Genomic DNA, 19,843 nt, shown 5'->3' on the forward strand with positions numbered 1-19,843 from the left:
CTGCTCCTCTTTATACCTGGGCTGTGTGGTTGGTGAGTTGGGCGGCAGGTGGATGCTTTTATTAAACACGACTGCACTGAACCCTGGATTATTATTATGTTCAGTGATTGTGTCACCTGAAGGAATGTGACTCTGGCAAGAATCGGCTCATTTCTTGTCACGACTGTGTCCTGAGGAACAGGTGTGGTCTCTGGGTGTGCACCAGAACATTTTATGACCGTCTGACTGTCACCAGTTTAGGATCCAACGCCAAATCTACACAAATGTGCCACACAGCTCCCACGAGAGCCAATCACAGAGCTCCCAGACGCCACGAGAGCCAATCACAGAGCTCCCAGACCCACGAGAGCCAATCACAGAGAGCTCCCAGACCACGAGAGCCAATCACAGAGCTCCAGACCCACGAGAGCCAATCACAGAGCTCCCAGACCCACGAGAGCCAATAGGACCCTTACGGTGCTAAATGATGAATGCAAATAAAATCGTCTGTATTCCCATGATGCACCTGGGCCCTGATGAGCTCCACAGACGCTGGTACGGATCAGGTCTGCGTCAGGGCGTCAGCGCTGAGCATAAACCAGCCTGTACACAAGAAAAACACAATTAAACAAACACAACAAACACACAATTAAAAGCACAAATGAAATGTTGTGTAACGTCCCAACTGTGGAAGATGACTTGCAGCTAAATATACTTTACTGCATTGTCTTTAAAAAGAACTCAAGAAATTATTTATTATTATAATTAATGTGTTGTGTTCATGACACATTTCATAAACATGACAGTTTCCAAAGTGCTAATGCACACATGCAAATAAACACAATAAAAGACAAACAAAACCAGTGTAGTGACTATTTGTCTAATAAAAGTAACAAACAAAAGCGGTGAGCAAACTCACAACTAAACATAACTCAAATAATCACTTTTGGGCACCGTGGGTTTGTGGTTTACACAGTGACAAAATTACAACTCAATGTCCATGAGCAGAGCTGAGTTTACAAGATTTATTTCCAGTTTTGGCAAGAAACAAGGGACACATGTCAAAGGCGACTCCTGCTGCCTCCTGTCGACTGGGAAAAAAACCATAGGCCCACCCAGGTCACTCTGGTCTACGTGTCCTACCCTCCTTTATCCCCGAGGTGACCCACCTTAAACCAAAAACAAAAAAGGTGCCAACATAAATAATACCAACTTAGAAATTAGCAAACGTAATATTAACATCGCAAAAATATATTATGCAAATTCACACAACTGATTTAGTAAACAAATTAACAAGCAAAAATAATAAACTCATTTTAGAATCAACAAAATAAGAAAATAGCTCCTACACTCCGGCCCCTGATTGTGCATTAAATCACAATTACTATTCAACTGAACGAGGAACTGTTCTAAAGCAATGTCAGTATTAGATATGTGTGATGCATTAGCCTTAGCTGATTTTTCTTCTTCTTTCTTCTGATGAACCTACAAGAGAACATGACGAGGACCAGAGGTGGGACCACATCACACCGGTTTTAAAATCACTGCATTGGCTCCTGTGAGTTTCAGGATCCATTTTAAAGTTCTTTTACTGGTTTTTAAATGTCTTCATGGTCTTGGGTCTTCTTATCTTTCAGAACTGCTTTTACCCTACGAACCCTCGCGGACCCTGCGCTCCTCCGGCAGCAGCTCCTGGTCATTCCCAAAGTCAGAACACACACTCACGGAGAGGAGGCGTCTTTCCAGAACTACGGCCCCCGTCTATGGACCTGCAGCCGGAGGAGCTCAGGGCCAAAGAGAACGTTCATGTTTTTAAGAGCAGAATCAAGACCCACCTTTTTAGCTCAGCTTTTGATTGAAATCTTATACTTTTACTTGTTTCTATTGTACACATTTTATTATATTTATTTATTTTAGGCATATTTTTAGGATTTCCAGTGTTTCCTCTGTAGGAGCTTCTGCATCAGGAGCGGAGGTCGGCTGTGGTGTGTCGGGTTCTGTCCTGTGGGCTCCTGGTGGAGGGTTGGTGTTTGGGCTTCATCTCTCCCCTGGCTCCTGTGGTGGTTCCTGTGGTGGCTCCTGTGGTGGTTCCTGGTGGTTCCTGGGTGTTCCTGTGGTGGTTCCTGTGGTGGTTCCTGTGGTGGTTCCTGTGGTGGTTCCTGTGGTGGTTCCTGTGTGTTCCTGGTGGTGGTGGTGGTGGTGTGGTGGACGACGTCTCTCTGCTCCTGATGTAGAAGCTCCTCTGATGGTGCTTTCTCAACCGATTCACCTGTATTCAGCCAAACATTTTACTATGTCCAGTTTTATGTATTTTAGCATGTTAGTGTGTGTGTGTGTGTGTGTGTGAGTGTGTGCATGTTTGTGCTTATGTGAGTGTGTGTGTGTGTCTGGGTTGTTTGGTTGTGTGGGGTTGGGGGTGTAGGGGTTGGGTCGGTGGGTGTGTGGATGGAAATGTGGGATTGTTTTTAATCACTGTAAAGCACTTTGTGTTACATTTTTGTCTGAAAAGCACTTTATAAATAAAGTTTGATTGGTTTGATTGATGATAGACAGAACATAGGATGCAGAATAGAGACAGACAGAGGTTTGAGTTTATCTTGAGTCCACAGCCGCTTCCAGGAGCAGACAGAGTTTGGTCACTGGTCTCTCCAACTCACTGGTTTTGGTCTTGATCTGTGCTGAGTGAACCAGGCCTCTTGAGTCAGTGTTTACTGCCAGGACTCTTCCCATCTGCCAGCGACCAACACAATGTCTCCAGGACAGATGTTTCTTCTCGGCCTTATCCACTTCTGTCTTTCCTGCATGATTGGTAAGTACTCAGAGATCCATCGTTTCCAAAATATTTCTGTCATGTATTGCACTTGTCTCCATCTTTTCTTCAAGTACAAGTCTTCCCTTTCAAACAGACCAGGTGACATGACAGATTTGCCCTTTAATGTTAGGATGTGATTTGGTGTGAGGGCTTCTAGATCACCTGGATCATCAGAGACTGGTGTTAGAGGTCTGTCATTCAAAATGGCCTCGGCTTCACAAAACACAGTTTGGAGAACTTCATCATCCACAATCTGCTGCTTGAGGATTGAAGTGAGCACATTTCTGACTGAGCGAATCAGCCGCTCCCAGACGCCTCCTTGATGTGAAGCTGCAGGTGTATTCAAATGCCACTTTATGCCATCTTGCACCAAAGTTTTGTTAATTTTGTTTTGATTCAAAGCAGCCAGACTTTCTTTGAGCTCCCTGTTGCTCCCACAACATTTGTGCCATTATCTGACCTGATAGAGGAGACTGGACCACGTCTGCATACAAATCTCCTGACTGCATTGATACAAGAGTCAGCATCCAGTGTGTCTGCAACTTCTAAATGGACAGAACGACTGGTCAGACACGTGAAAATCACTCCATATCTTTTGAGGAGGCTCCTGCCCCTTTTAACATCAGTGGGGCCAAAATAGTCCACTCCAACGTCAGTGAATGGAGCTTTGTCTGGCATTACTCTTTCCAACGGCAAATCAGCCATTTTTTGTTCCATTAACTTTCCTCTGTTTCTTCTGCAGGTGACACATTCAGACAGGACTTTTCTGGCTGCAGAGTTTGCACTGATTATCCAGTACCTTCGACGGCGCCTGGAGAGCATGTGGTTCCTTCCTGCGTGGCCAAGCTGATGGTGACTAGAGCGCAGGCGTGACCCTGACAGCGGCAGGAATAAACTTTTATTCATCATGGAGATACAGCGCGTTCAGCCGCATGTGTTGGACCCGGAATCGGACGAGGACTTTGAGGAAGCACGAAGCTCAAGCACCGCGTCCACATCAGCTGAACATTACTGATTGGTAAAGTTTTAATAAACACTAGTAGATCAACTTATTATATCGTGTAACTGCAGTTTAGAACAATGAGCTTCTCTGCTGTCGCTTTTGTTTTAGGTTCATGTGGGAAATGTCAGACGATGTGGGAGGAGGTGGTGGAGCGGGGGACGGGGGTGGGTGCAAAGAGCCTTCTGCTACGTCAAACGTGTCATAGGTGAATCTGCTGCGTCATCGTTGTAGCAGCTTTAGTTCGTTGTCACGTGGGAGGGAGGCAGAAATATGCTGCAATTTGTTTAAAAAAAAAGCTGAATCAATCCAAAAACAACTTCGGCGACAAATACAAGGCCCACACATCACTCTGAGAAGGTAGAAAGATCTGAAAAGTTGATTTTGCATGAGATGAACCCTTTAAGATGCTCCGGCTCCCTGGGGACTCTTTTGGACGTAACACCTGAGGCAGACCACACCAGAGGGTAAGTACGTTCATTTTAACCACGATCACTTAAATTAAATGCACTTATTTCTTTTACAGGTCACTTCACAATAATCTGCACAACAATCAGTTATTCAATAAACATTTTTAAAACTGTTTCTTATTACCGCACCTGTTCTGGCACTAGGCCCATGTAATGGACTGGCTACATTACATTTCCCGACACGTTTGAGCAGGAGCACTTCTGTGTTCTTCAGACGAGTCACTGTGACGTGTTGATGGTTCTGCTTCCTGATTTCAGCCTCAGCCTCTTGTATCTGTTTTTGTGCTGTGTATTTGTGCTCCTCTTCTTAGCTCTGTTATTGTTTATTTCTTGTGTTCCTTTTTCCTTGTGCTAAATGTACTTCCTTCTTCCCCAGTACATGTTTTATTGTCTGTTTTCTGTGGATTCTTTTACAATAATGACATTAACATAAAAATGATAGAGCAGACACAAGAACAATGGAGCTGATTTGATCTTTATTTCCCAGACAAAACATGAAAACCATATTCTTATTGACATTGCTCTTCTGGGTGGTCACAATGTAACACGTTTAACACACAAATCCCAAGACAAAAAATAGGAATATATTTTATTTGTCACCAGCTTTACATTTTAAAAGCAAAAATCTCAAAGTTGTAACAGACATAATTAAAGATTTAACCACCTGGCTCCACTCCACACCCCAAACTAAAAATCTACAGAGAAAAACATTATTGTTATTAAAGAAACACATTCTGCTAAATCAACACATGAACTCTGTTCTAACAGTGTTTTCTCATGATCTCATTCAGAGTTGTTTCTAATTTAATCATTTCACACTTGAGAGCTCAGAAAATTTCAGTTTCCCCTTTCCCCACCCACACCTTTGTTCTTACGTACAGTTGAACAATGAATAATCTGTAAAATAATGATCTATGTAGGTTTACTACAGGAAAAAAAGTCCCATACTGCAGCTTTAAAACAGCAGTGTTTAGTACCTTATACATTTAAGTGACACATGTGAACACAGAGCAGCAGCAGAGACAAGAGCAGAGCTGGAGGCAGAACCTGCACTGCTCCTGAGAACACAGACTCATCCTTGTCCTCCTCCTCCGGCTCTGAGGTGGGCGGAGCCTCTGTGGTGGTGTGGGCGTCGTGTATGTGGTTGTGGGGCGGGCCTCTGTGGTGGTTGGCGTCGTGTATGTGGTTGTGGGCGGGGCCTCTGTGGTGGTGGTCCATGGGGCGTTGCAGTAGCTGGTGTTGCAGCAGGACAGTGGTTGGTTGTTGGTGTACAAGTATCTTTGGGAGAAGGTGAGGTTGTTGCACAGATTCTCAGAGACACATCCATAAACACTGTAGCTCCCAACTGGAACACAGAAGATCCACACAACTCAATATTCCCAATTAGACGAATATACAAAGCAAAGATTACAGATTTAAACAGGTTTTAGTGGTTCAGTAACAAATAAATGGGTGAAAAATATATCAAACCGCCCCCTTTCACAGACAGAACTAAACGTATTATCCCGTGGATTAAACTACACAGTCACTCCAGATAAAATTCCATACGAAGAACTCACACTCACTACTGAGCAAGTGTGCCAGTCTTTAACCTGTTACCATCCACCTATTTTGGTGTGTGCACAATAGCACTACATACCCAAATGCCATAGCTTATTAAAAGAAAACCTTAGAACCCACATGCTTGTGTGAGGCACCATTTTAAAGCTTAGACCTTCTAGTTTCTGTAGATATGTACATGAAGACTGTGAGTGCTGCCTAACCTACAGTACAGTCCGTTAAAAATTTGTATTTTTTTTGCTTCGAAAAAAACAGTTGAAAAAAATAAAGGCCTTAGCTTGGTCATACTTCATGCTAGGCATTTGTGACTCACTACACTCATTGTTCAAGTTGTTGGCAACAACTGTGTAGAATTTCAGACCTTTAGGACAAAGGGTTTTGATGCTGTGAGCCTTTGTGTAAACAAAATGACAATTCGGCACAAGATTGCCAAATTTGTGCCAAAATAATAATAATATAATAATAATAATAATTGTTATTATTATAATACTAATTCTTCTGAGCTTTAGGCATGTTTTCTCAAGAAAAAAAAACTAAAAGTAGCCAAAATTGTCTTCCAAGTGGAAGATCTGCCTTCTATAGCACCGCTCGCACTGCTCCCTGTCTCCCTCTCTCCTTACGCTTATAAACACAGGGTCCGTTTCCAATACAATCTGCAATGTCCCACCCACCGTTTGAAAGCTCTGGTGATTGGCTAAAACAATATGTCAATCACTTTCTGGAAGATCCAATGACTGAAGAGATTTCCCGTAAACAAACTGATGACGCGTGCGTAAAGCCAGGAAGTACGTGAGTGCGTTAGCTTCTTCAGCGGCTTGTCCCACCTAAACCCCGCCACCGACAACAGCGGGGAGGGTCTCATTTTGAAGCTAAGAGTGTGAGGAAAACAAGCGCACCCAAGAGCGGGAGAGAAAGGGAACTCAGAGAGGGAGAAGAGCTCGGAGAAGAGCAACATATCTTTTCATTCACGGATTCATCCACTTCATACGGACGACGGATTTTCTGGATTATTTCCCCACATGGAATTATTTTATGGAAAAAATAACTTGATATTCTTTTTCTGTGGATTATTACAGACTTATTGAGTACAACTTTTCATGGATTGAACACGTTTTGGACCGACAGAACCGGCACAAATATAAGAAACGCGTATTTTATTCTTTGTTTATGATGTGAATTTTTAAGTTATAGCGTTTTGGGCTCGTTGTACGACATAAAATGAATGATATGGTTGTTTTATTGATAAATTAAGCTTTCAAACGATGTATGGCATGTCAGTAGTGAAAAAAATAATGAAGGTGAATATACAGAGTGAACATTTTTTATTGGAAAATCGCCCGCCGGCGGGCGGGTGGATGATAAGTGGTTTTAAAAGACCAGGGAGAAAAATCAGAACTCAGGAACGAAATAGAGCCAAAATCCTGTGGGACTTCAGATACAGACTGACAGGATGGTGATGGACCAACCAGACATAGTTGAGCTGGAGAAGAACAGAACAAAGCCGTGGTGGTGGAACATCACAACACCAAGAGATGGAAACTAGAGAAATATCAGGGGCTCAAGGAGGAGCTGGAGAAGCTCTGGTAAGTGAAAGCATCAGTGGTGCCTGTGGTGATCAGACACTCGGGGCTGTGACCCCCAAACTGGAAGAAACTCCTGCAGATCCAGGAAAATAACAGAACATCTCAGTCCAGAAAAGTGCAGAACGGGAACAGCAAAGATACTGAAGAACTCTCAGGCTCCCAGACTCTGGTAGAGGAGCCGAGCTGAATGAGAGGGTGAGAACAACCACCGTGGAAGGTGAAGAGCACTTTTTTTTTTTTTTTTAAATGTGTGTGTGTGTGTTTACTCTTAAACTGAAATACTCCGGACCATGTGCACTATGAAACATCATAAAGAAATAAAAGGCAAGTGTGTCTCTCACCAGAAGTGTTGGCGCAGGTCTCCAGGACACTGCAGGTCACAGTTGCTCTGCATTCATTTGTGTTTGGGTCACAGCCGTAACACTGCAGCGAGCCAGCAGGGGGCGCAGGAACTGAAACACATAGAACAAAACTCTAATTTTACCCTCTAAACTCAGACATCAGCGGTCAGATCACTCACTGGTCAGGTTTGGAGCGTTGCAGTCGTCTGTGTTGCAGCATGTGTAGTTTCTGAGGTAAGACCTGGAGCCAGTGTCATAAGAAACAAACTCAGACCCTGCAGCTGTACAGATCGAGGATGAAGCACAGCCTTTATCGATCCAACTGTAGTTGTAGCTTCCATAATCGTAAGAACCTGAAACCAGAACAGAAGCAGGTCAGATCTGAAGAGACTTCTCCAAGAACCAGGTCTGGACTGTGGACCAGAGCCAGACCCGCCCACTACAGACCTGTACCAACCAATCAGAGAGAGGCTCAGACATGCAGTGACCAATCAGAGGACAGTACTGTACCTGCGTAGGCATCAGTGTAACAGAAGGGGGCGAGTTTGGAGCAGGTCACCGAGCGCTGAGAAGAACATGACGAGTCTGTGCACGACAAACACTGTAACCCCAGATCTGAAAGAGACACAGGTTAGACCAGGACTGAACCAGGACTGAACCAGGACTGAACCAGGACTGAAAAAGGACTAACCTGGGACGTTGCAGTGGGAAGTGCTGCAGCAGGACACTGGGCTACTGAAGTTTAAATATCGTTGTGACAGGCTGGTGTTGTTGCACAGATTCTCAGAGACACAGCCGTAAAATGGACGGGATGGGTTATACTGGTCAACTGTAATGAAAGGTCAGAGGTCGGGCTGAATCGGGGGAGGTTGTGTAAGAGCAAGAAGTTTGTGAACTTGGAGAGGTGAACTTGGAGAGGAGTCCTGATTCTTCCAGTAAAACAATGTACCTGCCTGAGGAGACTGTGCTTGAGTGTTTAGTGACTCAACTCATATTATGTCGTGAGGGGCGAGGCGCAGGGTTCCAAACTGCAAACTCTGGCAATGAATTTGTTAAACTCGGGAAGAACAGCTAAGATAAAAGACTGATTTACTGATCAATAAATCTCCACAGGATCTATACTAACTCATGGCTGAATGGAAGGAGCCCTGGTCACCGCCCACAACATTGGACAAAGTCTGTTTTTGGGTGGAGTTTTGGCCTCCAGGAAAGTTCAACCTTCATGATGACGATGGTCTCTCTTGTCCTGTTGCATTTTGGTGAACTGGTGCATGAAAATGACTCTTTAAATATATAATGTGCCTCTCTGATGGTTCTGATGGTGAATGTTTGTGTCACAGATGTAAAAGAGTCATAAAAGAGTATCTCCTCTTAGGAACCTGACAGAGGAGGTCTGCTGTATTTGCAGCCAGACCCTGTTGTGTGTTTCTGTGTCACGATGTGTGAAGAATCCCTCAGTCGTCCAGGTAGAATCCATGGCAAAAGGGAAATTCAATTTGTTAACTGGACAAAAGTTTATTTGGTCGAATAAGTTTCTCAGCTCATCCAAGCTGCTTCTTCAGTTCTGGTCAGACGCTGGTGGACACTTCCTTATATCTGTCTGCAGGGAGGGACTAAATAACTACTCTCCAGGCTGAGGTCTTCAGGAAGCCCACACACACGGACCAGTACCTGCTTTTGGATTCTCACCACCCACTGTAACACAAACTTGGAGTTATTCGGCCACTACAACACAGGGCTCAAGTGGTGCCTACAAGCACAGAGGGAAAGGACAAAGAAGCAGAACATGTGCATGAAGCCCTCTGTGTTTGTGCAGATCCTAAATGGACTTTGAATGAAACAAAGAGCTAAAAAACAAGACAACAGAGAATCAAAACCCAGGAGAAAGGGGGTAACTACTCCTTACATGGCTTGTGTTTCTGAAAAACTACTGAGGATTTTCAAACAACATGAAATCCCAGTGAACTTCAAACCTACAAACACTTTAAAACAGAAACTGGTCCAAAGGACAAAACACCGAGCCACAAACAAAACAATGTGATCTCCTCCATTCAGTGTAGTGAAGACTGAAGTGAGCGCCGCACTGGAGAAACTAAACAGACACTTCACAAGAACCAACACAGGACCTCAGTCTGCTGTTCATCTCCACCTAAAAGCCTCGGGTCGCTCTTTTGAGAACAATGAGGTCCAGATCTGATCCAGAGGAAAGAATTGGTTTGAGAGGAGAGATAATAAACATTGAGAACAAGAGACACGATGCAGCAAGTCGTATCTGCGGCACTCGCATTTATGAAGCTACTCATCATTTCACTTTGGTCGTCTGCTTTATTTTGGCACCAAATGTTTATTTCCTGTCTTGTCCCTGATAAAAGTCTGGAGACGCTCTGATGCTGAAAAATCAGAACTCCAACTTCATTTGAGCGGCGTGTAGCGTAATGATGGTTACTGGACGTGTGAATGACACTGCTGCTGTACACTGTCCGACCGCTTAAAATGGAAAGCGATGCCTGTGTGTTTGCTGCGCGTGTGCTGTGCTGCTGCACTTACGCTGTTACTGCTTTGGTGTAAATTGGGGGTAAATGTCCCTCCTCTACGTCAGAACACAGTAGAAGTGGATCTTTTGAACGGTACTCACCCACAGCCTGTCCACACACCTCCTGGGTGTTACAGGTCACATTGGCAGTGCATTCATAAGAGTAAGGATCACAGCTGTAACACTGCAGAGAGCCAACAGGGGGCACCACAACTGAAACAAATGTGTGTTAAATGAGACATTTTCAAAGTGCAGAACATCAGCTGATAAGAGAGAATCACTCACTGGGCTGATTCTGGTTGTTGCAGTTGTCTGTGTCGCAGCACGTGGTGTTTACAGCATAAGTGTTGGGGCCATAATTATATGAAACAAACTCAGACCCTGCAGCTGTACAGTCTGAAGCAGAAGCACAGCCTTTATAGGTGTAGTTGTAGGTGTAACTGTAGTCTCCATAATCGTAGGAGCCTAAAGACACAAAAGGAACAAATAAGAATCTCCTGAAGAGGGCAGTGCAGGTGCTGGTGCAGCACAACCTGAAAAAAACACATTCAGTCCCACACGCCTCTTTGGCCACTTCAACAAAGTGAGACATATTTGTGATTCAGATTTGATGTTAGTTTCTGTATTATCATGATCTGTATTATTTAATACATGTGTCCTTAAACCCTGTTTTTGTTGATTTGTTCAGAGTCTTGATGTTGAGGTGGAAGTGTGACAGAGTGAGGAGGAGATAAATCCCTTCCCTGGCTCCAGGACACACAATCCTCCAACACTTTAGACGGTGAGTCTGGTCACTGGTGAATCTTTGTTTTCAGGTGGGTGTGATTGACAGGTGGATTAACTAGTCAGGGACACACATGATCTGTTCAAATCAGAAATAATTATCACAGGTGGTTGAGAAACATGTGTAAAAACATCTGTAAAAACATCTGTAAAAACATCTGTAAAAACATCTGTAAAAACATCTGTAAAAACATCTCTAAACTCATCTGAGGGGAGAGATTTTCTTTGTAAATCACAGGAGAGCAGTGAGCTCCTTCAGTCTCTGGTTCTGTTCTTCTTCTTCTCTGGTTCTGTTGGGCTGCAGGTGGACGCTCTGCTCTCACCTTTATCATCAAAACCTGTTCACTGATGATGTCAGCTGAAGGAATGTACTTCCTGCTATGAAAGAACTCATTTCCTGTTCTGTTCTTATGGGATCTTACATCATGTCCTGACGTTGTGGTGGTGGAACAGGTTTGGGTGCAGCTGCAGAGTTCATGACCTACTGACTGTCACAGGACAAAACCAGAGACTCAGCACTTTATTTTACAGACAAAGTGTAAAAAACAAGACCAAAGACCCGGAGGAGACCAGGTGCACGATTGGCCGAGAGCAGAGGACACATGACTCACTGTGATAACTGAGCGTCGTCTCCGTGAAAAGTGCGTAAACGTGTGAAAAATACGAGTGTGGACAAATGTATTTAGATTCTCTGATAAACTTAGAGGATGTGATGAGAAAAGAGGCTGGTGCAGTTACCGGCGTAAGTCCTGGAGACACACTGGCTCTGTCCCGACGAGCAGATCTGTGACGTCTGAGAAGAACACGAAGAACCTCCACAGGACCGGCACTGCAGACCAGCAGCTGCAAGAGACCAGACCAGGTTCAACAAGGACTAAAACAGGACTAAAACAGGACTAAAACAAGGACTAAAACAGGACTAAACAGGACTAAAGCAGGACTAAAACAAGGACTAAACAGGACTAAAACAGGACTAAAACAAGGACTAAAACAGGACTAAAACAGGACTAAAACAGGACTAAAACAAGGACTAAAACAAGGACTAAAACAGGACTAAAACAGGACTAAAACAGGACTAAAACAAGGACTAAAACAGGACTAAAACAGGACTAAAACAAAACTAAAACAGGACTAAAAACAGGACTAAAACAGGACTAAAACAAGGACTAAAACAAAGGACTAAAAAAGGACTAAAACAAGGACTAAAACCAGGACTAAACAGGACTAAAACAAGGACTAAAACAAGGACTAAAACAGGACTAAAACAGGACTAAAACAAGGACTAAAACAAGGACTAAAACAAGGACTAAAACAGGACTAAAACAAGGACTAAAACAGGACTAAAACAAGGACTAAAACAAGGACTAAAACAGGACTAAAACAAGGACTAAAACAAGGACTAAAACAGGACTAAAACAAGGACTAAAACACTAAAACAGGACTAAAACAAGGACTAAAAACAGGACTAAAACAAGGACTAAAAACAAAGGACTAAAACAGGACTAAAACAGGACTAAAACACTAAAACAAGGACTAAAACAGGACTAAAACAGGACTAAAACAGGACTAAAACAAGGACTAAAACAAGGACTAAAACAAGGACTAAAACAGGACTAAAACAGGACTAAAACAGGACTAAAACAGGACTAAAACAGGACTAAAACAGGACTAAAACAGGACTAAAACAAGGACTAAAACAAGGACTAAAACAGGACTAAAACAAGGACTAAAACAGGACTAAAACAGAACTAAAACAAGGACTAAAACAAGGACTAAACAAGGACTAAACAGGACTAAAACAAGGACTAAAACAGGACTAAAACAGGACTAAAACAAGGACTAAAACAGGACTAAAACAAGGACTAAAACAGGACTAAAACAGGACTAAAACAGGACTAAAACAAGGACTAAAACAGGACTAAAACAGGACTAAAACAGGACTAAAACAAGGACTAAAACAGGACTAAAACAAGGACTAAAACAGGACTAAAACAGGACTAAAACAAGGACTAAAACAGGACTAAAACAACTAAAACTAAAACAGGACTAAAACAGGACTAAAACAAGGACTAAAACAGGACTAAAACAGACTAAAACAAGGACTAAAACAGGACTAAAACAAGGACTAAAACAAGGACTAAAACAGGACTAAAACAGGACTAAAAACTAAAACGGACTAAAACAGGACTAAAACAGGACTAAAACAGGACTAAAACAACTAAAACAGGACTAAAACAAGGACTAAAACAAGGACTAAAACAGGACTTAAAACAAGGACTAAAAGGACTAAAACAGGACTAAAACAAGGACTAAAAACAAAACAGGACTAAAACAAGGACTAAAACAAGGACTAAAACAGGACTAAAACAGGACTAAAACAGGACTAAAACAGGACTAAAACAAGGACTAAAACAGGACTAAAACAAGGACTAAAACAAGGACTAAAACAAGGACTAAAACAAGGACTAAAACAGGACTAAAACAAGGACTAAAAACAAACTAAAACAGGACTAAAACAGGACTAAAACAGGACTAAAACAAGGACTAAAACAGGACTAAAACAGGACTAAAACAGGACTAAAACAGGACTAAAACAGGACTAAAACAGGAGGACTAAAAAGGACTAAACAGGACTAAAACAGGACTAAAAAGGACAGGACTAAAACAGGACTAAAACAAGGACTAAAACAAGGACTAAAACTAAAAAGGACTAAAAACAGGAAAAACTAAAACAAGAACTAAAACAAGGACTAAACAGGACTAAAACAGGACTAAAACAAGGACTAAAACAACTAAACAAGGAAAACTAAAACAAGGACTAAAACAGGACTAAAACAACTAAAACAGGACTAAAACAAGGACTAAAACAGGACTAAAACAGGACTAAAACAGGACTAAAACAAGGACTAAAACAGGACTAAAACAAAAACAGGACTAAAACAAGGACTAAAACAAGGACTAAAACTAAAACAAGGACTAAAACAGGACTAAAACAGGACTAAAACAAGGACTAAAACAAGGACTAAAACTAAAACAGGACTAAAACAGGACTAAAACAGGACTAAAACAGGACTAAAACAAGGACTAAAACAAGGACTAAAACAGGACTAAAACAAGGACTAAAACAAGGACTAAAACAAGGACTAAAACAGGACTAAAACAGGACTAAAACTAAAACAAGGACTAAAACAGGACTAAAACAGGACTAAAACAAGGACTAAAACTAAAACAGGACTAAAACAAAACAAGGACTAAAACAAAGGACTAAAACAAGGACTAAAACAAGGACTAAAACAAGGACTAAAACAGGACTAAAACAGGACTAAAACAGGACTAAAACAAGGACTAAAACAAGGGACTAAAACAGGACTAAAACAGGACTAAAACTAAAACAACTAAAGGACTAAAACAAAACAAGGACTAAAACAGGACTAAAACAGGGACTAAAACAAGAACTAAAAACAGGACTAAAACAAGGACTAAAACAGGACTAAAACAACTAAAACAAGGACTAAAACAAGGACTAAAACAAGGACTAAAACAGGACTAAAACAAGGACTAAAACAGGACTAAAACAAGGACTAAAACAGGACTAAAACAGGACTAAAACAGGACTAAAACAGGACTAAAACTAAAACAAGGACTAAAACAAAGGACTAAAACAAAACAGGACTAAAACTAAAACAGGACTAAACAAGGACTAAAACAAAAAAACAGGACTAAAACAAGGACTAAAACAAGGACTAAAACAGGACTAAAACAGGACTAAAACAAGGACTAAAACAGGACTAAAAACAAAAAACAAGGACTAAAACAAGGACTAAAACAGGAGGACTAAAACAAGGACTAAAACAAGGACTAAAACAAGGACTAAAACTAAAACAAAGGGACTAAAACAGGACTAAAACAAGGACTAAAACAAGGACTAAAAACTAAAAGGACTAAAACAAGGACTAAAACTAAAAAGGACTAAAACAGGACTAAAACAAGGAACTAAAACAAGGACTAAAACAAGGACTAAAAAGGACTAAAACAGGACTAAAACAAGGACTAAAACAAGGACTAAAACTAAAAACTAGGACTAAAACAGGACTAAAACAAGGACTAAAACAAGGACTAAAACAAGGACTAAAACTAAAACAGGACTAAAACAGGACTAAAACAAGGACTAAAAAGGACTAAGGACTAAAACAAGGACTAAACTAAAACAAGGACTAAAACAGGACTAAACAGGACTAAAACAGGACTAAAACAGGACTAAAACAGGACTAAAACAGGACTAAACCAGACAAAACAGGACTAAACCAGGACTAAAACAAAGGACTAAAACAGGACTAAAAACAGGACTAAAACAGGACTAAAACTAAAACAAGGACTAAAACAAGGACTAAAAAAACCAGGACTAAACAGACTAACCAGACTAAACCAGGACTAAAACAGGACTAAACAGGACTAAAACCAAGGACTAAACAAGACTAAAACAGGACTAAAACAAGACTAAACCAGGACTAAACAAGGACTAAAAACAGGACTAAACTAAAACAGGACTAAACCAGGACTAAACCAGGACTAAAACTAAACAGAACTAAACCAGGACTAAACTAAAACCAGGGACTAACTAAACCAGGACTAAACCAGAACTAAACCAGGACTAAACCAGGACTAAACCAGGACTAAACCAGGACTAAACCAGGACTAAACCAGGACTAAACCAGGACTAAACCAGGACTAAACCAGGACTAAACCAGGAAACCAAACCACCAGGACTAAACCAGGACTAAAAAAGGACTAAACCAGGACTAAACCAGGACTAAACCAGGACTAAACCAGGACTAAACCAGGACTAAAACTACCAGGACTAAATCAGGACTAAAAAAGGACTAAACCAGGACTAAACCAGGTCTAAACCAGAACTAAACCAGGACTAAACCAGGTCTAAACCAGAACTAAACCAGGACTAAACCAGGTCTAAACCAGAACTAAACCAGAACTAAACCAGGACTGAACCAGGACTAAACCAGGACTAAACCAGGTCTAAACCAGGACTAAACCAGAACTAAACCAGGACTAAACCAGGTCTAAACCAGGTCTAAACCAGGACTAAACCAGAACTAAACCAGGACTAAACCAGGTCTAAACCAGGACTAAACCAGGACTAAACCAGGACTAAACTAAACCAGGACTAAACCAGGACTAAACCAGGACTAAACCAGGACTAAACTAGGACTAACCAGGACTTAAACCAGGACTAAACCAGGACTAAACCAGGACTAAACTAGGGACTAAACCAGGTCTAAACCAGGACTAAACCAGGACTAAACCAGGACTAAACTAAACCAGGACTAAACCAGGACTAAACCAGGACTAAACCAGGACTAAACCAGGTCTAAACCAGGACTAAACCAGGACTAAACCAGGACTAAACCAGGACTAAACCAGGACTAAACTAGGACTAAACCAGGACTAAACCAGGACTAAACTAGGACTAAACCAGGACTAAACTAGGACTAAACCAGGTCTAAACCAGGACTAAACCAGGACTAAACCAGGACTAAACCAGGACTAAACCAGGACTAAACCAGGACTAAACCAGGACTAAACCAGGACTAAACCAGGACTAATCTTAGACTTAAGAGAGAAAACGCCGAGCAGTTTGTCTGCTGCGTTTACCTCCGTGAGGTGCGGAGCTGAGACGCTCCTGTAACCTGTGGTCACCTCCAACCTGACGCTGAGTCCTGTGTCAGTCCTGGTTTAATCTTGGTTTAGTTCTGTTTTAGTCCTGGTTTAGTTCTGTTTTAGTCCTGGTTTAGTCTTGGTTCAGTCCGTGGCGTAGGCAGCGGCGTAAGTTTGATATAATCTTAACGGGCAGGTGCGGTCCTGTCCTGGCAGGTGCGGTCCTGTACTGGCAGGTGCGGTCCTGTACTGGCAGGTGCGGTCCTGTACTGGACTCTGCTCTGTCGGCTCTATTATGGAATAAATGAATCTTAGTTTGTTACATAAAAAAGGAGGAAAATAACAAAAGGACGACAGCAGCAACAAGTTTGAAGAAGGAAGTAAAAAGTGTTGCACCTGTCGATCCTGTCGGAGAAAAGTGTATAAAGTTTGTGCTGAGGTTTTACAGACTTAAAACAGATAGAATAATTGTAAAATATAAAGTTGATACTTCGTGGGTTATTTTTAGAACATAACTCCCACGATAAACGAGGGACACTGTCCTCTCACCTCAGCCTGTGCACATGGACTCACACTCGTCCCAACGGAAAATGGAGAATTTCTTGTCCAAGTCGTTGTTAAATGTTCATTTGTGCTTCTGTATGTTTCAGACCCACTGTTTGTGTCTCGCTCCTTCTGAGTCACAGACGAGAGACGCTCAGTTTAATGAACGATACTGAAAACCCGGACGTTTGCATCACTTTATAAAAAAAAAAAACCCGGACATGACGCAAAATACAGACATGTCCGGGGAAAAACGGACATTTGGTCGCACGATTACTGCCCCATATGATCATTATCCCCAAATATCAGATTTTTCCTGTTAATAAAACTTTATTTGAGCCTGAGAGGATCAAACGTGTCTAAATCCAAATTTAAATCACATAAATACCTGAGTGGACGCAGACGAACAGAACCACCAGAGTCAAGAGCTTCACAGACGTCTTCATCCTCCTGCTCCTGTCGGCTCCTGTCGGCTCCTGTCGGCTCCTGTCGGCTCCTGTCGGCTCTTCTGACTCTGCTCTGGCTGCTCTTGTTCCTTCTGTACTCTGAGCTCTGTACGTCGTGTGTGTTGTCGTTGTGTTTCAAACCTGTTCGTCGTCTGGAGGAATGTGTCGCCCACGATCAGGTCGCTCGTTTCTCAGAATCACTGTGGAGGAACAGGTTTGAACTGAACTGCTCCAGGGTTCTTCCTCTGTCTCTCAAGGCCGAGGTGAGTCCAGGTTCAGTCCCGGTTCAGTCCAGGTTCAGTCCACGGTTCAGTCCAGGTTCAGTCCAGGTTCAGTCCTGGTTCAGTCCCGGTTCAGTCCAGGTTCAGTCCAGGTTCAGTCCAGGTTCAGTCCAGGTTCAGTCCCAGGGTTCAGTCCAGGTTCAGTCCTGGTTCAGTCCCGGTTCAGTCCTGGTTCAGTCCGTATGCGGTGCAAAAGTCCAGCATCTCGATCGATCGATGTTCCTTCTGTTCGATAAATAAAACCTGTGAAGTGAGGAGGGATTTTTGACACAAAACAACACAGTGTTCGTTCGTGATTTGCCAGAATCATAAAAATAAATATTAAACGAGTTCAGTGAAAAAACAACATGTAACATTAAGACTTCTTTTTATTTGGAAATATATTTATTTGATACATGTTTAACATCCAGAACATGTTTGTGTGTTGTGCAGGAGTGGTCCAGATGCCCTCCCACAGCCCCTCACCTGCTCCTCTACCACCTCAGCTCTGATCTACAGTTTGGTTTGATCTGGATCTGTCCAAAATCTGCTCATCCACACGAGGACGTTTACAGCGACGTCCTAAACTCTGTTCTGACTCTGTGTCCTAACGCTGCTCTGTCCATTTATCTCAGGCCGTGAACGTCTGTGAACGTTCACTGATTCACTGATTCACTGATTCACTGATTCACTGATTCACTGATTCACTGACGCCTCGAGGCTGTGACAGACGCACGGATCAAATCTGTGAGCAAAGATGAACATCAGAAACATTTATGTGACAATAAACGTGTTTCATAATCCACGAGAACTTCACCTGTGTGAGACCGAACGCACTGGACCTGAGAGTCTGAATGTGAGCGGTCAGCGGGACCTGAGGTGGGACGCTCGCTCGTACCTCAGGTGAGTCAGCTCAGGTGAGTCAGCGGGACCTGAGGTGGACGCTCGTACCTCAGGTGAGTCAGCGGGACCTGAGGTGGACGCTCGTGGTGAGTCGCTGAGCGCTACCTCAGGTGAGTCTGTGGACGACCTGAGGTGGACGCTCGTACCTCAGGTGAGTCCTGAGGTGGACGCTCGTACCTCAGGTGAGTCACGCGCTCGTACCTCAGGTGAGTCTGCTGAGCGCTCGTACCTCAGGTGAGTCTGCGGGACCTGAGGTGGACGCTGCTGGTGCTGTGACGCTCGTACCTCAGGTGAGTCTGCCTGAGGTGGACGCTCGAGGTGAGTCTGTGGACCTGTGGACCTGAGGTGAGTCTGTGGGACTGTGGACGACAGTGTGACGGGGACCAGGTGTGATGAAGCCGTGGATCTGCTGTGGGATGTGAGCGTCTGAGAGACTCTGGTCTTAAACAAACAGATAAAACTATAAAAGTTTGATGTTCTGTCAGTCGGTCACTTCTGTCATGGTCGACACTAAACTCTATCTTCCTTGCGCCTCTGCTGGTGTGTTCCTGCATCGTGAGGCTCTGGAGCTGTTTTATTGTCACATTTATAACTTTTCCTCACACTCGTCTGATAATGAGGTAAAGTTTACAGACTTTACCCACACTGACAGTGATTTAAAAACCACAGAGTCACAGATTGGTTCAGATGTCGTCACCATATTTGGACTTGTACCGTTCCACCTGGACACGCCCCTTAACACTTGTGATTGGTTCTGAGACTGAGGACAAGATCAGGCCCAGTGTGTCTTAATGCCAAAGTTAAAGGAACGACTCCAGAATGTGCCAACTTTACAAAGACGCTGTGTTTGTGTTCTGACTCACCGGACGCGGATCAGGACAAAACCGTCACGTCACATGCACATGTCTCTAGACCAGTGTTCAACTCATCTTGTTCCGGCGTCGTGTCCAACCGACT

The 19,843-nt window shown here is 42.9% G+C and overlaps 1 protein-coding gene across 1 annotated transcript; it reads right to left on the minus strand.

Annotated features, from left to right (window-relative positions):
• Nucleotides 1-4,730: 4,730 nt before the first annotated feature.
• Nucleotides 4,731-17,838, minus strand: LOC110175788 (urokinase plasminogen activator surface receptor-like). Its single transcript, XM_055165101.1, has 9 exons — nucleotides 17,666-17,838; nucleotides 11,800-11,904; nucleotides 10,564-10,743; nucleotides 10,381-10,491; nucleotides 8,437-8,574; nucleotides 8,256-8,360; nucleotides 7,925-8,098; nucleotides 7,746-7,856; nucleotides 4,731-5,606 (listed from the first exon to the last, which is right to left on the minus strand). The coding sequence occupies exons 1-9, from the start codon at nucleotides 17,721-17,723 to the stop codon at nucleotides 5,248-5,250; spliced, it is 1,341 nt and encodes a 446-aa protein (XP_055021076.1). The 5' UTR covers nucleotides 17,724-17,838; the 3' UTR covers nucleotides 4,731-5,247.
• Between the last annotated feature and the right edge of the window lie 2,005 nt (nucleotides 17,839-19,843).

This window comes from Boleophthalmus pectinirostris, unplaced genomic scaffold (genome assembly GCF_026225935.1).
Source record: "Boleophthalmus pectinirostris isolate CB_2022bp ecotype Guang Dong unplaced genomic scaffold, ASM2622593v1 HiC_scaffold_7, whole genome shotgun sequence".
Classification (NCBI taxonomy): Eukaryota; Metazoa; Chordata; class Actinopteri; order Gobiiformes; family Gobiidae; genus Boleophthalmus; species Boleophthalmus pectinirostris.

Bases quoted from the DNA above. Each gene is read 5' to 3' on its own strand.
- LOC110175788 (XM_055165101.1), bottom strand. From the start codon at position 17,723: ATGAAGACGTCTGTGAAGCTCTTGACTCTGGTGGTTCTGTTCGTCTGC. The intron at 10,744-11,799 runs GTAACTGCACCA...TTGTGTCTTTAG, and splicing joins TGTCTCCAGGACTTACGCCG to GCTCCTACGATTATGGAGAC. The intron at 8,575-10,380 runs GTGAGTACCGTT...CTTTCATTACAG, and splicing joins GGTGTGTGGACAGGCTGTGG to TTGACCAGTATAACCCATCC.